The sequence below is a fragment of the Bombina bombina genome, chromosome 1, assembly GCF_027579735.1.
Source record: "Bombina bombina isolate aBomBom1 chromosome 1, aBomBom1.pri, whole genome shotgun sequence".
Lineage (NCBI taxonomy): Eukaryota > Metazoa > Chordata > Amphibia > Anura > Bombinatoridae > Bombina > Bombina bombina.
The window spans coordinates 1544097786-1544114758 of NC_069499.1; the positions used below are offsets into that span (position 1 = coordinate 1544097786).

Sequence of the window (16973 nt, forward strand, 5' to 3'; positions counted from 1 at the left end):
GTGTTTTGATCTGTTCACCATCAACATTGCGTGCAGCAGCAACCACAGCCTCACAGACACTGTTCAGAGAGGTGTACTGTTTTCCCTCCTTGTAAATCTCACATTTGATGATGGACCACAGGTTCTCAATGGGGTTCAGATCAGGTGAACAAGGAGGCCATGTCATTAGATTTTCTTCTTTTATACCCTTTCTTGCCAGCCACGCTGTGGAGTACTTGGACGTGTGTGATGGAGCATTGTCCTGCATGAAAATCATGTTTTTCTTGAAGGATGCAGACTTCTTCCTGTACCACTGCTTGAAGAAGGTGTCTTCCAGAAACTGGCAGTAGGACTAGGAGTTGAGCTTGACTCCATCCTCAACCCGAAAAGGCCCCATAAGCTCATCTTTGATGATACCAGCCCAAACCAGTACTCCACCTCCACCTTGCTGGCGTCTGAGTCGGACTGGAGCTCTCTGCCCTTTACCAATCCAGCCACGGGCCCATCCATCTGGCCCATCAAGACTCACTCTCATTTCATCAGTCCATAAAACCTTAGAAAAATCAGTCTTGAGATATTTCTTGGCCCAGTCTTGACGTTTCAGCTTGTGTGTCTTGTTCAGTGGTGGCCGTCTTTCAGCCTTTCTTACCTTGGCCATGTCTCTGAGTATTGCACACCTTGTGCTTTTGGGCACTCCAGTGATGTTGCAGCTCTGAAATATGGCCAAACTGGTGGCAAGTGGCATCTTGGCAGCTGCACGCTTGACTTTTCTCAGTTCATGGGCAGTTATTTTGCGCCTTGGTTTTTCCACACGCTTCTTGCGACCCTGTTGACTATTTTGAATGAAACGCTTGATTGTTCGATGATCACGCTTCAGAAGCTTTGCAATTTTAAGAGTGCTGCATCCCTCTGCAAGATATCTCACTATTTTTGACTTTTCTGAGCCTTTCAAGTCCTTCTTTTGACCCATTTTGCCAAAGGAAAGGAAGTTGCCTAATAATTATGCACACCTGATATAGGGTGTTGATGTCATTAGACCACACCCCTTCTCATTACAGAGATGCACATCACCTAATATGCTTAATTGGTAGTAGGCTTTCGAGCCTATACAGCTTGGAGTAAGACAACATGCATAAAGAGGATGATGTGGTCAAAATACTAATTTGCCTAATTATTCTGCACTCCCTGTATATGTTGTTTTTTCTATTACATATTGCAAGATGTCTCAACATGACCCTGGATCAGAATCTACTTCTGGAAAGATGCTGCCTGATGCTGGTTCTACCAAAGTTAAGTGCATCTGTTGTAAACTTTTGGTAACTGTTCCTCCGGCTGTTGTTTGTGATAACTGTCATGATAAATTTTCTAATGCAGATTGTGTTTCCATTAGTAATAATCCATTACCTGTTGTTGTTCCTTCAACATCTAATGTTCAGGATGTCCCTGTTAATGTAAAAGAATTTGTTTCTAAATCTATTAGGAAGGCTCTGTCTGTTATTCCTCCTTCCAGTAAGCGTAAAAGGTCTTTTAAAACTTCTCATATTTCAGATGAATTTTTAAGTGACCGTCATCATTCTGACTTATCTGTTTCTGATGAGGATCTATCTGGTTCAGAAGATTCTGCCTCAGATATTGACACTGATAAATCTTCATATTTATTTAAGATGGAGTTTATTCGTTCTTTACTTAAAGAAGTGTTAATTGCATTAGATATGGAGGAGTCTAGTCCTCATGATACTAAATCTACTAAGCGTTTAAATTCGGTTTTCAAACCTCATGTAGTTATTCCTGAAGTTTTTCCAGTTCCTGATGCTATTTCAGAAGTAATTTCTAGGGAATGGAATAGTCTGGGTACTTCATTTACTCCTTCTCAAAGGTTTAAAAAAGTGTACCCTGTGCCATCTGATAGATTAGAGTTTTGGGATAAAATCCCTAAAGTTGATGGGGCTATTTCTACTCTTGCTAAACGTACTACTATTCCTATGGTGGATAGTACTTCCTTTAAGGATCCTTTATACAGGAAGCTTGAATCCTTTCTAAGGAGAGCTTATTTATGTTCAGGTAATCTTCTTAGACCTGCTATTTCTTTGGCTGATGTTGCTGCAGCTTCAACTTTCTGGTTGGAGGCTTTAGCGCAACAAGTGTCAGACCATAATGCTTATAGCATTGTTAAATTTCTTCAACATGCTAATAACTTTATTTGTGATGCCATTTTTGATATCATTAGAATTGATGTCAGGTATATGTCTTTAGCTATTTTAGCTAGAAGAGCTTTATTGCTTAAATCTTGGAATGCAGATATGACTTATAAGTCAACTTTGCTTTCTCTTTCTTTCCAAGGTAATAAATGATTTGGTTCACAGTTGGATTCTATTATTTCAACTGTTACTGGGGGGAAAGGAACCTTTTTGCCTCAGGACAAAAAATCTAAAGGTAAATACAGGGCTGCTAATCATTTTCATTCCTTTCGTCAGAATAAAGAACAGAAACCTGACCCTTCCCCTAAAGGAACGGTTTCCGTTTGGAAACCTTCTCCAGTCTGGAATAAATCCAAGCCTTTTAGAAAGTCAAAACCAGCTCCCAAATCCGCATGAAGGTGCGGCCCTCATTCCAGCACAGCTGGTAGGGGGCAGGTTACGATTTTTCAAAGATATTTGGATCAATTCGATTCACAGTCTTTGGATTCAGAACATTGTTTCTCAAGGATACAGAATAGGTTTCAAGATGAGACCTCCTGTGAGAAGATTTTTTTCTCTCTCGCATTCCAGTAAACCCAGTGAAGGCTCAGGCATTTCTGAAATGTGTTTCAGATCTAGAGTTGGCTGGGGTAATTGTGCCAGTTCCAGTTCTGGAACGGGGTCTGGGGTTTTACTCAAATGTATTCATTGTACCAAAGAAGGAGAATTCCTTCAGACCAGTTCTGGATCTAAAAATATTGAATCGTTATGTAAGAATACCAACATTCAAAATGGTGACTATAAGGACTATTCTGCCTTTTGTTCAGCAAGGGCATTATATGTCCACAATAGATTTACAGGATGCATATCTTCATATTCCAATTCATCCAGATCACTATCAGTTTCTGAGATTCTCTTTTCTAGACAAGCATTACCAGTTTGTTGCCCTTCCATTTGGCCTAGCAACAGCTCCAAGGATCTTTTCAAAGGTTCTCGGTGCCCTTCTCTCTGTAATCAGAGAACAGGGTATTGCGGTATTTCCTTATTTGGACGATAAATTGGTACTTGCTCAGTCTTTACATTCTGCAGAATCTCATATGAATCAACTTGTGTTGTTTCTTCAAAAACATGGTTGGAGGATCAATTTACCAAAGAGTTCTTTGATTCCTCAGACAAAGGTAACCTTTTTGGGCTTTCAAATAGATTCAGTGTCCATGACTTTGTCTCTAACAGAAAAGAGACGTCTGAAGTTGGTTTCAGCTTGTCGAAACCTTCAGTCTCAATCATTCCCTTCGGTAGCTTTTTGCATGGAAATTCTAGGTCTCATGACTGCTGCATCAGACGCAATCCCCTTTGCTCGTTTTCACATGAGATCTCTTCAGCTTTGTATGCTGAACCAGTGGTGCAGGGATTATACAAGGATATCACAAATAATATCCTTAAATCCCAATGTTCGATCTTCTCTGACTTGGTGGTTGGATCACCATCGTTTAATTCAAGGGGCCTCTTTTGTTCGTCCAACCTGGACTGTGATCTCAACAGATGCGAGTCTTTCAGGTTGGGGAGCTGTATGGGGATCTCTGACAGCGCAGGGGGTTTGGGAATCTCAGGAGGCGAGATTACCAATCAACATTTTGGAACTCCGTGCAATTTTCAGAGCTCTCCAGTTCTGGCCTCTTCTGAAGAGAGAATCGTTTATTTGTTTTCAGACGGACAATGTCACAACCGTGGCGTATGTCAATCATCAAGGTGGGACTCACAGTCCTCAAGCTATGAAAGAAGTATCTCGGATACTTGTATGGGTGGAATCCAGCTCCTGTCTAATTTCTGTGGTTCACATCCCAGGTGTAGACAATTGGGAAGCGGATTATCTCAGTCGCCAGACGTTACACCCGGGCGAATGGTCTCTTCACCCAGAGGTATTTCTTCAGATTGTTCAGATCTGGGGACTTCCAGAAATAGATCTGATGGCCTCTCATCTAAACAAGAAACTTCCCAGGTATCTGTCCAGATCCAGGGATCCTCAGGCGGAAGCAGTGGACGCGTTGTCGCTTCCTTGGAATTATCATCCTGCCTATATCTTTCCGCCTCTAGTTCTTCTTCCAAGAGTGATTTCCAAAATTCTAATGGAACGTTCGTTTGTTCTGCTGGTGGCTCCAGCATGGCCTCACAGGTTTTGGTATGCGGATCTCATTCGGATGGCCAGTTGCCAACCTTGGACACTTCCGTTAAGACCAGACCTTCTATCTCAAGGCCCATTTTTCCATCAGGATCTCAAATCATTAAATTTGAAGGTATTGAAATTGAACGCTTGATTCTTAGTCATAGGGGTTTCTCTGACTCAGTAATTAATACTATGTTACATGCTCGTAAATCTGTGTCTAGGAAGATTTATTATCGAGTCTGGAAGACTTACATTTCTTGGTGTTCTTCTCATAAATTCTCCTGGCATTCTTTTAGAATTCCTAGAATTTTACAGTTTCTTCAGTATGGTTTGGATAAAGGTTTATCTGCAAGTTCTTTGAAAGGACAAATCTCTGCTCTTTCTGTTCTTTTTCACAGAAATATTGCTAATCTTCCTGATATTCATTGTTTTGTACAGGCTTTGGTTTGTATCAAGCCTGTCATTAAGTCAATCTCTCCTCCTTGGAGTCTTAATTTGGTTCTGAGGGCTTTACAGGCTCCTCCATTTGAACCTATGCATTCTCTGGATATTAAATTACTTTCTTGGAAAGTTTTGTTCCTTTTGGCCATCTCTTCTGCTAGAAGTGTTTCTGAGTTATCTGCTCTTTCTTGTGAATCTCCTTTTCTGATTTTTCATCAGGATAAGGCGGTGTTGCGGACTTCATTTCAATTTTTACCTAAGGTTGTGAATTCTAACAACATTAGTAGAGAAATTGTTGTCCCTTCATTGTGCCCTGATCCTAAGAATTCAAAGGAGAGATCTTTACATTCTTTGGATGTAGTAAGAGCTTTGAAATATTATGTTGAAGCTACTAAAGATTTTAGAAAGACTTCTAGTCTATTTGTTATCTTTTCTGGTTCCAGGAAAGGTCAGAAAGCTTCTGCCATTTCTTTGGCGTCTTGGTTAAAGTCTTTGATTCATCATGCTTATGTGGAGTCGGGTAAGTCCCCGCCTCAAAGGATTACAGCTCATTCTACTAGGTCAGTTTCTACTTCCTGGGCTTTTAGGAATGAAGCTTCCGTTGATCAGATTTGCAAAGCAGCAACTTGGTCTTCTTTGCATACTTTTACTAAATTCTACCATGTTGATGTTTTCTCTTCTTCTGAAGCAGTTTTTGGTAGAAAAGTACTTCAGGCAGCTGTTTCAGTTTGATTCTTCTGCTTATGATTTCAGTTTTTTTCATTATTTAGATTAAAACTTTTGATTTGGGTTGTGGATTATTTTTTCAGCGGAATTGGCTGTCTTTATTTTATCCCTCCCTCTCTAGTGACTCTTGCGTGGAAGTTCCACATCTTGGGTATCTGCTATCCCATACGTCACTAGCTCATGGACTCTTGCTAATTACATGAAAGAAAACATAATTTATGTAAGAACTTACCTGATAAATTCATTTCTTTCATATTAGCAAGAGTCCATGAGACCAACCCTTTTTGTGGTGGTTATGATTTTTTTGTATAAAGCACAATTATTCCAATTCCTTATTTTTGATGCTTTCGCTCCTTTCTTATCACCCCACTTCTTGGCTATTCGTTAAACTGAATTGTGGGTGTGGTGAGGGGTGTATTTATAGGCATTTTGAGGTTTGGGAAACTTTGCCCCTCCTGGTAGGAATGTATATCCCATACGTCACTAGCTCATGGACTCTTGCTAATATGAAAGAAATGAATTTTTCAGGTAAGTTCTTACATAAATTTTGTTTTTCTACATTAACCTGAACCTTACAAATACCATCCATGTTAGTAAAATACTGTCTGGATGGGAACCCTAGTGCCAGGTGCACCCTATTATAATAGATACCCTCTGCAATATTCCCCATTTTAGAGCTTCAATACTTTATACAGTAGGCAGCTTTACCTCTTGCCAGGATTTCTAAGTTCAGCCTCCTTTGTTACAAATTTGAGTGAGGGCTCAGTATGAAATATTGTCACATTCCAACGTACGTTTTGTTGAAAGCGACTTTTTCAATTATATAGTTCACTCAAGCTAAGCCTCACTGGAATGTGATAATATCTCCTTGGTGCTGTGAAGGGGCATAAACCAGGGTTCCTTTGTAGCTTCATATTGGGGAATGGTTATATAATTGTACCATTGCTACCACTATGAAGTTTTAATAAATAGATTTGACAAATTTACCGGATGTTTGGCTGGTTATAGGGCAATTATAACACTGCTGATGCACAACAGAGTTTGTTTAAAGCATGAGTAAATTCAGTTGAGGCTTTGCACCTATAGAACAATGGAATTGTGCTATTTTCTCTCTCTTTTTCTTCATTTTGAGGTGTTGAACTAATCCAAGACGGAAATAAGAAAGATCTGGAGCAGTGTATTCTCCAACTACAATATTATATACTATATCACTATTTAGTTTTTTATTTATATATTACATTTTTGTTTCATTTTACTCTATGCTGGTGAGTTTTGGACCCATATACATGTGATAGTTCTTCCGCTCATATGCTAAATACAGGTATCCCAAAGCCTGTGTGATTGTCATAGTTTGGGCGGTCTCTCTGCTTTCCCACCCGCATCATCTATTTATTTTTTTTAAAATACTTTTATTTATGACCAACAGTGAATACATATAATGCCATCTTCATTAAAGCACCACGCAGGGTATTCAAGTAAATCATAAAATATCATACATATAAAGTAGCGTCAGATAAACACACATCTAAAATTGAGGAGATCACAAACAAATTTATTTCCTACTACACAAACTTATACAATATAACAAAAGCCCCAGCGTTAGATGCACAGCACAAGCTGAATTCCTTCTTAGCGGACATACCTATGCCCGCCCTTGCAGAAGATGACAGGCAAACATTAGATTCCCCTATTACAATAAAAGAAGTTGTCCTGGTAATCAAATCACTACCTGGTGGGAAGTCCCCTGGTCCGGATGGCATTACCGCAAAACTATACCAACTCCTCCAAGAGCAAGTAAGCCCTCATCTCTGTTCACTCTTTTCAGACATAGACCGAGGTAAAGTTTTCCCTAGCACTTTATTAGAGGCATTAATAACTGTGATCCCGAAACCAAATAAAGCTACAGATATTGTAGGCAACTATAGGCCAATATCACTCATTAATATAGATATGAAACTATACGCCAAAATCCTAGCAAACCGCATAAACACAGTTCTGCCTAAAATAGTTCATCCGGACCAGGTGGGCTTCATTAGAGGACGGGAGGCCAAAGATAACTCTATAAGACTGCTCCATACTTTGCAATTTGCCCGTGACAACCATACTCCGATGTTCCTACTATCCACCGTCGCGGAGAAAGCTTTCGACAGGGTGGACTGGCAATTCATGTGGGCCGCCCTGTCGAAGTTTGGCTTCTCCGAAATGTTCATTAAGAGAATACAGGCCCTATATCATAACCCAAGCGCTAGAGTCAAGATCAATGACGTCACCTCCCAATCGTTCCCTATATCGAATGGCACAAGGCAAGGGTGCCCACTCTCGCCCTTGCTATTTGCATTAACAGTAGAGATTTTAGCAATACAACTGAGGAATAACCCACATATCCAAGGCATAAAACTAAGTGAAATAGACCAGAAATGCCTCTTGTTTGCGGACGACGTGATTTTCACTTTAAAGTCACCGTCGACCACACTTCCGGCACTTCTCGATACGTTGGAGAACTATAAACAAGTCTCTAACTTTTCTATTAATATGGATAAATCTGGCCTTATGCCGATCAACTTAACATCACAAGAAGTTGAAACTATAGCGCACATAGGAAGGTTTAGCATAACAGATAAACTTCAATACTTAGGAATAGCTATATCATATGATACTGACAAACTTTTTACAGACAATTTCCTCGCACTCCAATCGCGCACCAAGAGCTTATTGGAAAAGTGGCACTCACAGGGGCATCTGTCCTGGTTTGGAAGAATTAACACAGTTAAAATGATGATCATTCCTAAATACCTATATATCTTCCAAACACTCTCACTGGCTCTCCCAAACTCATATCTCAAGACACAACAAAAGCTAATTAATTCATTCATCTGGTCGTACAAACGCTCAAGAGTGGCACAAAACACATTATACCTTAGCAAAGAGGACGGGGGTCTCAATGTTCCTAATATCACCAACTACTACAGAGCAGCGCATTTAGCAAGGATAATTTCTTGGAATCACGCACTTCCAGCAAAATTATGGATACAGATAGAGGGACACTTGTCACAGATCAGACACATGAGAGACCTACCCTGGCTCCCTAAAGCCACTAGACCACATTTGGCACAGCGTAATGAATACATTAGAGCTACACTCGAAGTGTGGGATTATGTCATATCTCACACCAAAGGTGTATCGACTGTAATTTCTCCACTTACCCCACTACTTCACAATCATATGTTTCTACAACACAGTAGATTTACTCATACTAACCCAGTAAGACATTTGCAGAACCTTCCTCTATACCTTTTTGTAGGCCCAATGGGCATAAAAGACAGAACTGTACTAGAAGAAGAACTAGGGCCCCCTTTTCATAGCTGGTATGCATACCTGCAAATTAGGCATGCTATACATAACCCACACAAGAGAGATATCCTTAGACCACTAACCGCATTTGAGCAACTATGCACCAATCCTGTTATTACGAGAGCACACCTGTCCATAGTATATAAAATCCTTAGGAATAAATTTCCTGAGACACGCCCTTTATACCTAGATAGGTGGTCTGAGGAAATACCGTATGATCTATGCGATGAAGATTTGAAACGTTGTTTCCGTAACATACACGCCTCTTCAACCTCCCTCTTGCTATCAGAACTAAATTACAAAATCATGGCCCGCTGGTATCTGACTCCACACCGCCTGCGGATTATCTACCCGACGGCCTCTTCTAGCTGTTGGAGAAGGTGTGGCGAGACGGGCACCATGGCACATATCTGGTGGTCCTGCTCGAGTCTAACCATATTTTGGCAACAAGTGGCTAAACAGATGAGCGAAACGCTAAACATAGAAATCACACTAAACCCACATATCATTCTCCTTAACCATACTCCAAAACTCCCTTGCGCCTATAGAAAAAAGCTTTTCTTAATAATGCTGACATGTGCTAAGAGATTAATCCCCAGGCTATGGAAATCAACAGAAACTCCCACAATAGCCCAATGGATAGCTGAGGTTAATCATGTGATACTGTTAGAAAAAATGCACTACTGCTACCTAGGTAAACAAGAGATGATAACTAATGTACAATTTATCTGGGAGCAAAGACCTCATAGTACCCCTTAAAGCAGTTTAAGAACCAATAGAAGAACACTCTGAATCGTTTACTGGGTTTAAAAACTAAAAACTAAAAATTAAACATTAAAAATTAAACATACGAACTATTGGCTGTTAGTTAAGAACATAAAACCATTACTTTAAGCTATCAACTCTACCAGTACAAACTTGTCAGTGTACGACCTGATTCTCTCCCCGCCCCTATCCCAGACCCCAGGCTCCCTTGAGTGCACATTCGACCCCCATAAATCACCTTGAGCAAATCACCGAGCTGTGTAGTACTAACTCAACACATTGAATTCAGAATGTCTCTCCTTTCTCTTCCTTCCTCTCCCAACAGTCTTTATACTTCCCTTTTTTGTTTATCCCTCATCTATCCTACCTCCCCCCCCCTCGCCACCCACAAAAAAGCTGGGCCACTGGTTTACTGTTATTTGACAATGCTTATTTTGATAATACTGTATTATTGCTTATTTGTCTACTATGTCAAGAATTTACATTTTGGTTTGTTGTAACCTAGTGAACCCTATTCTAATAAAAATTATTTAAACATAAAAAAATATCATACATATTTATCATAACACAAAATACAATAAAAAGAAGAAGGGAAAAAAGAGAAGAAGAAAAAAAAAGGTTTCCCTTGCTCCTACCCTGAGACACACTGTTGGAATTTTCAATAACGCATCGTCTCTTGTCTGGGCAATGATTTTTAAGGACTGACCAGCGCTGCGCAGGACACTCCCCAACCATCACAACATCACTGACCCTGCCCATGATGCCCATGATGCCCCTGCCACTCCCATCAAAATGTTGTTAGGTATATTCATGTATAACCCGACTAGTGTCTCGTGTTTCTCAGATTTTCTCTGATTTCTTGTCAGGTTTCTGAACCAGAACCACATTCAGCTCATTGTGGAGAGTGATCTGGATTTGCTTGTACCTTTGCAAAAACTGTAAGTAATTAAAGTAATTAAACTATTAATATTCCTCACAAATGATTTATAATGATGTGTGACATTCAAGTAAACCATAAACAATGAGACTTTAAACACCTAATCTAATCTATAATATAGGGTTTTGTTTAAAATGCTGCAAGTTGCCTGAGCTAGCTATGTGATTGCTTAGACCAGTGGACACATGGCTCATTTACAGTTAGCTCTATTTAGCCATAATTATAAGATACACTTGTTAAACAAGGTTTTAATGCACTTGCTCACTCCCCCTCTCAGTACCCCATTTATTGCCCATCTTACTCCCCTCTTGTTGTTCCCCTACTCTCCCCCTCACCCTCATTATAGTTCTCTGTGGGTTATGAATATTCCAGTTTCCAAAGGGTAACCAGGGAACATCTAGATAGACACCCTTGAGTATTAATTATAAAAATACCCAAAATGGTATTACAAATGTAATTAAATTGTAATTGCCATGAATTTATATAATTAGTGAAGCAAAAAAGAAATTGTTCGAACACTTTAAGCATCTGCCATGATTTAGGGACAGATTACAAGTGGAGTGGTATTTAACGCTCTCGCTTGCGCGCTATCTCCGCTAGAAGTAAGCTTTTTACTTGCGTCGGATAGCGCTCGCATTGCAAGTTAAAAGTAAACTGTTTTCGCATGAGCGCTAACCCGATGCGGGCAAAAAAATAGAGTTAGGAAAAAAAAGTAGGAAAAGCCGAACACCCTACTCGCGCACAAACATGATCGAATATTCTTAAGTGCGCTAACCCGACATGAAGATATTAATATTTCACATTCTAATGTTCTTCACATAGCAGAATATGTTCTATTTATTCATAAATACATATTTCTGATGGTGTTTTGGTACAATATATATATATATATATATATATATATATCCATGTATATATAATTACATGATTATATATAGGTATAGATATATACACATATATATTTCATGTACTTGACTAGAAAGGGCTCCAATGCACTATATATATATGTGTGTATATACCTTTTCCTGATCCCAGCTATATATATCTTTTTTCCACTGTTCTGCCAGTAACAAATAAAGCAGTTATTTAACCCCTTGACTGCTAGTAATACACACAAAATAGAGATTTTTTTTTTATCCCTTTTGACTTCAAATGACTTTAAATAAATAATGTGCTTACCCTCTTGGACATCAGTAGAGATTATTGACCACCTGGTGTAATGATTATACTCATATTTACTTCCATACATCCAATAGTAAAGCCTAGCCTCTATATTTTACATATATATCAACTGGCATAAAAAAGTGACACTACCTCTTGTTTTGTCTTGTAGCATATAATATTTGTATAGGGGCGTAGTTAGCCTTGAAAACTGATATAAAAGGGAATTGGGCCTAAAAATGAGACATTTAGCTGTCACGCTTTCCTTTCACTTTGGTTAAGTATCTTTTCTTTCTGGGAATGTCTGCCAAAAGAGAAAAATGTTTTCCTTATAGTTTTTCACATGTTTACCCAATCAGAGTATATTAGCTGCTTTACTTATTCAAACAGCAGCACTTCTAACGGATTGGAATGGCTGGAAAAAAAAAAGTAAAAAAAAATCACCACAATTTGTATGACACACTCTAGTATATTGGAATGGGGGGGGGGGTGTTCTGTAATTGCATGCGCTTAGTTCAATTTAATTTTACTTTTCTTTCATGTAAATGGCAAGAGTCCATGAGCTAGTGACGTATGGGATATACATTCCTACCAGGAGGGGGCAAAGTTTCCCAAACCTCAAATACCTATAAATACACCTCTCACCACACATATATTTCAGTTTTACAAACGTTGCCTCCTATGGAGGTGGTGAAGTAAGTTTGTGCTTTATTTCTATGATTTCTTCTATGATAAGTGCTTCTAAGCATTCTGAAGCCCAATTCCTCTCAGAGTACAGTGTTTGTCAGAGGGACGTGAAGAGAGTATTGCCTGTTGATTTTTATGGTTTCACTCATCGGAAATCTTTTCAAGGGTTTTCTGTTATCGGTCATAGGGATTCATCTCCTACCTCCCTTTTCAGATTGACGATATACTCTTATACACCATTACCTCTGCTGATAGTTTTCAGTACTGGTTTGGCTGTCTGCTATATGTGGATGGGTGTCTTCGGTAAGTATGTATCATTATTTAAGACACTCTCAGCTATGTTTGGCACTTTATGTATTAATATAAAGTTTTAAATATATGTATTTACTTATATTTGCCACGAGTCAGGTCTATGTGTATTTCCCTTTCTATCAGTTTCAGTATGAGAATCATGTTTAAGGAAGTTATTTAAAAAAAAAAAAAAAATCTTACCTGGGGTTTAGTCTTTTTTTCCCAATTAGACTTGTTTTTTACTTAAAATTTGCGAGGGCGCAAAATGCTGTTATTTATTGAGTAATTTTTGGCACAAATTTGCATCTACAGTGTCGCAAGTTTAGTCATTTCCTGCGTCTTTATTGACGTTAGTTTGTTTGGCGCGAAGTTGCGCTTGTTATGACGCGAGTTGCGTCATTTCCGGATGTTGTTTGGTGCCAAAATTTTTTCACTTTGCATTGTGCATCATACTTGGCGCCAAATATTTTTTTGGTTATATTACCCCACTTCCTTTATGCTCCCTGCTCTCTTTATATTCTAAAGGGCTATGCTGTTTGCTTTTCTGCTTATTTAGCATATGCATTTTTTCCCATTCCTGAAACAAGCTATATGAGTAATTTTGGATATTTTGTTTAAATGTTATTTTTTCTTTTACATTTTGCAAGATGTCTCAGTCTGATCCTGTCTCAGAAGCTAGTGTAGGAACCATGCTGCCTGAACACAGTTCTACCAAAGCTAAGTATCTGTTGTAAGCAAGCTGAGATTATATCTCCGTCTATATTATGTAACAGTTGTCATGTTCCCTCAACATCTAATGTACATGATATCCCTGTTGATATGAAAAATGATATTGCTGATGCAATACAGAAGGCTATGTCTGCTATTCCACCTTCTAATAAACGTAAAAGGTCTTTTTAAAACTTCTCATAAAACTGATTAAATTTGTGATGACCGACAACATACTGAAATATCCTCCTCTGAAGAGGATCTCTCTGCTTCAGAAGATCCTACTTCAGACATAGAAATTTATAAATCTTATCTTTTTAAGATTGAATATATTCGGTCTTTGTTGAAAGAAGTATTACTTTGGGTATTGAGGAGTTTGATCCTCTTGATATCCAAACCAGTAAACGTTTAAATTCTGTTTTTAAACCTTCTGTGATTACTCCTGAGGTTTTTACTGTTCCAGATGCGTTTTCTGATGTGATTGCTAAAGAATGGTCTAAGCCTGGTGCTTCTTTTAATCCTTCTTCTACATTTTGCAAGATGTCTCAGTCTGATCCTGTCTCAGAAGCTACTGTAGGAACCATGCTGCCTGAACACAGTTCTACCAAAGCTAAGTATCTGTTGTAAGCAAGCTGAGATTATATCTCCGTCTATATTATGTAACAGTTGTCATGTTCCCTCAACATCTAATGTACATGATATCCCTGTTGATATGAAAAATGATATTGCTGATGCAATACAGAAGGCTATGTCTGCTATTCCACCTTCTAATAAACGTAAAAGGTCTTTTTAAAACTTCTCATAAAACTGATTAAATTTGTGATGACCGACAACATACTGAAATATCCTCCTCTGAAGAGGATCTCTCTGCTTCAGAAGATCCTACTTCAGACATAGAAATTTATAAATCTTATCTTTTTAAGATTGAATATATTCGGTCTTTGTTGAAAGAAGTATTACTTTGGGTATTGAGGAGTTTGATCCTCTTGATATCCAAACCAGTAAACGTTTAAATTCTGTTTTTAAACCTTCTGTGATTACTCCTGAGGTTTTTACTGTTCCAGATGCGTTTTCTGATGTGATTGCTAAAGAATGGTCTAAGCCTGGTGCTTCTTTTAATCCTTCTTCTACATTTTGCAAGATGTCTCAGTCTGATCCTGTCTCAGAAGCTACTGTAGGAACCATGCTGCCTGAACACAGTTCTACCAAAGCTAAGTATCTGTTGTAAGCAAGCTGAGATTATATCTCCGGCTATATTATGTAACAGTTGTCATGTTCCCTCAACATCTAATGTACATGATATCCCTGTTGATATGAAAAATTATATTGCTGATGCAATACAGAAGGCTATGTCTGCTATTCCACCTTCTAATAAACGTAAAAGGTCTTTTTAAAACTTCTCATAAAACTGATTAAATTTGTGATGACCGACAACATACTGAAATATCCTCCTCTGAAGAGGATCTCTCTGCTTCAGAAGATCCTACTTCAGACATAGAAATTTATAAATCTTATCTTTTTAAGATTGAATATATTCGGTCTTTGTTGAAAGAAGTATTACTTTGGGTATTGAGGAGTTTGATCCTCTTGATATCCAAACCAGTAAACGTTTAAATTCTGTTTTTAAACCTTCTGTGATTACTCCTGAGGTTTTTACTGTTCCAGATGCGGTTTCTGATGTGATTGCTAAAGAATGGTCTAAGCCTGGTGCTTCTTTTAATCCTTCTTCTAGGTTTAAGAAGTTATATCCTTTACCAGTGGCTAATTTGGAATTTTGGGAAAAAGTCCCTAAGGTTGATGGGGCTATTTCTACTCTTGCCAAACGTACTACTATTCCTATGGAAGATAGTACTTGTTTTAAGGATCCTTTAGATAGGAAGATTGAATCTTATCTAAGGAAAGCTTATTTACATTCTGGCTATATTCTCAGGCCTGCCATTTCTATGGCTGATGTTGCGGCTCCATCAACTTTTTGCTTGGATAGCTTAGCACATCAGGAAACAGATCCTAATTTGTCTAGCATTGTTCGTTTGCTTAAAGGGACTCTAAACCTAAATTTTTTCTTTTGTGATTCAGATAGAGCATGCAATTTTAAGCAACTTTATAATTTACTCCTATTATCAATTTGTCTTTGTTCTCTTGCTATCTTTATTTGAAAAAGAAGGCATCTAAGCTTTTGTGGGGGGGGTTTTTGGTTTAGGACTCTGGACAGCACTTTTTTTGGTGGATGAATTTATCCACCAATCAGCAAGAACAACCCAGGTTGTTCACCAAAAATGGTCCGGCATCTAAACTTACATTCTTGCATTTTAAATAAAGATACCAAGAGAATGAAGAAAATTTCATAATAGGAGTAAATTAGAAAGTTGCTTAAAATGTCATGCTCTATCTGAATCATGAAAGAAAAAAATTGGGTTCAGTGTCCCTTTAAACATGCTAATCATTTTATCTGTGATGCTATTTTTGATATCATCAAGATTAATGTTAAATCTATGTCTTTAGCTATTCTGGCTAGATAAGCTTTATGTCTTAAATCATGGAATGCTGACATGGTATCTAAATTTAGATTACTATCTCTATCTTTCAAGGGTAATAATTTATTTGGTTCTCAGTTGGACTCTATTATTTCCACTATCACTGGGGGGAAGGGAGTTTTTTTGCCCCAAGATAAAAAGTCTAAGGGTAAATCTAAAGCTTCTAATCGGTTCCTTTCATCAGAATAGAAAACAGAAAACCACTCCTTCCCCTAAGGACTCTGGCTCCAATTGGAAGCCATCTTCAAGTTGGAATAAATCCAAGCCTTATAAGAAACCAAAGCCAGCCCCAAGACAGCATGCAGGGGTGCGGCCCTCAATCCAGTTCAACTGGTGGGGGGCAGATTGAAATTATTTCAAAACATTTGGGCAGATTCTGTTCAGAATCAATGGATTCAGAGCATTGTTTCTCAAGGGTATCGAACAGGTTTCAGAATAAGACCTACTGTGAGAAGAAAACCACTCCTTCCCCTAAGGACTCTGGCTCCAATTGGAAGACATCTTCAAGTTGGAATAAATCCAAGCCTTATAAGAAACCAAAGCCAGCCCCCAAGACAGCATGCAGAGGTGTGGCCCTCAATCAAGTTCAACTGGTGGGGGGCAGATTGAAATTATTTCAAAACAATTGGGCAGATTCTGTTCAGAATCAGTGGGTTCAGAGTATTGTTTCTCAAGGGTATTGAATAGGTTTCAGAATAAGACCTCCTGTGAGAAGATTCTTTCACTCTCACGTTCCAACAAATCCTGTGAAAGCTCAGGCTTTTCTGAAGTGTGTTTCAGCTTTCAGGAGTGATTATACCAGTTCCACTTCAGGAATAGGGTCTGGGTTTTTATTCAAATCTATTCATTGTCCCAAAGAAAGAAAATTCATTCAGACCAGTTCTGGATCTGAAGTTTTTGAATCGTTTTGTAAGGGTCCCAACATTCAAGATGGTGACTATACGGACTATTCTGCCTCTTTTTCAGGAAGGTCATTACATGCCCACAATAGATTTACAGGATGCTTATCTTCACATTCCGATTCATCCAGATCACTATTGGTTTCTGAGATT

At 38.5% G+C, this 16973-nt stretch overlaps 1 protein-coding gene across 1 annotated transcript in view; it reads left to right on the forward strand.

The window, feature by feature from the left end:
- The window catches only part of LOC128667110 (polycystin-1-like), a 248997-nt gene that overhangs the window by 32522 nt on the left and 199502 nt on the right, over window positions 1–16973 (forward strand). The window contains exon 3 of the mRNA XM_053722016.1: window positions 10470–10541. Coding sequence (XP_053577991.1) covers window positions 10470–10541 — 72 coding nt within the window. The remainder of the gene's footprint in view (window positions 1–10469; window positions 10542–16973) is intronic.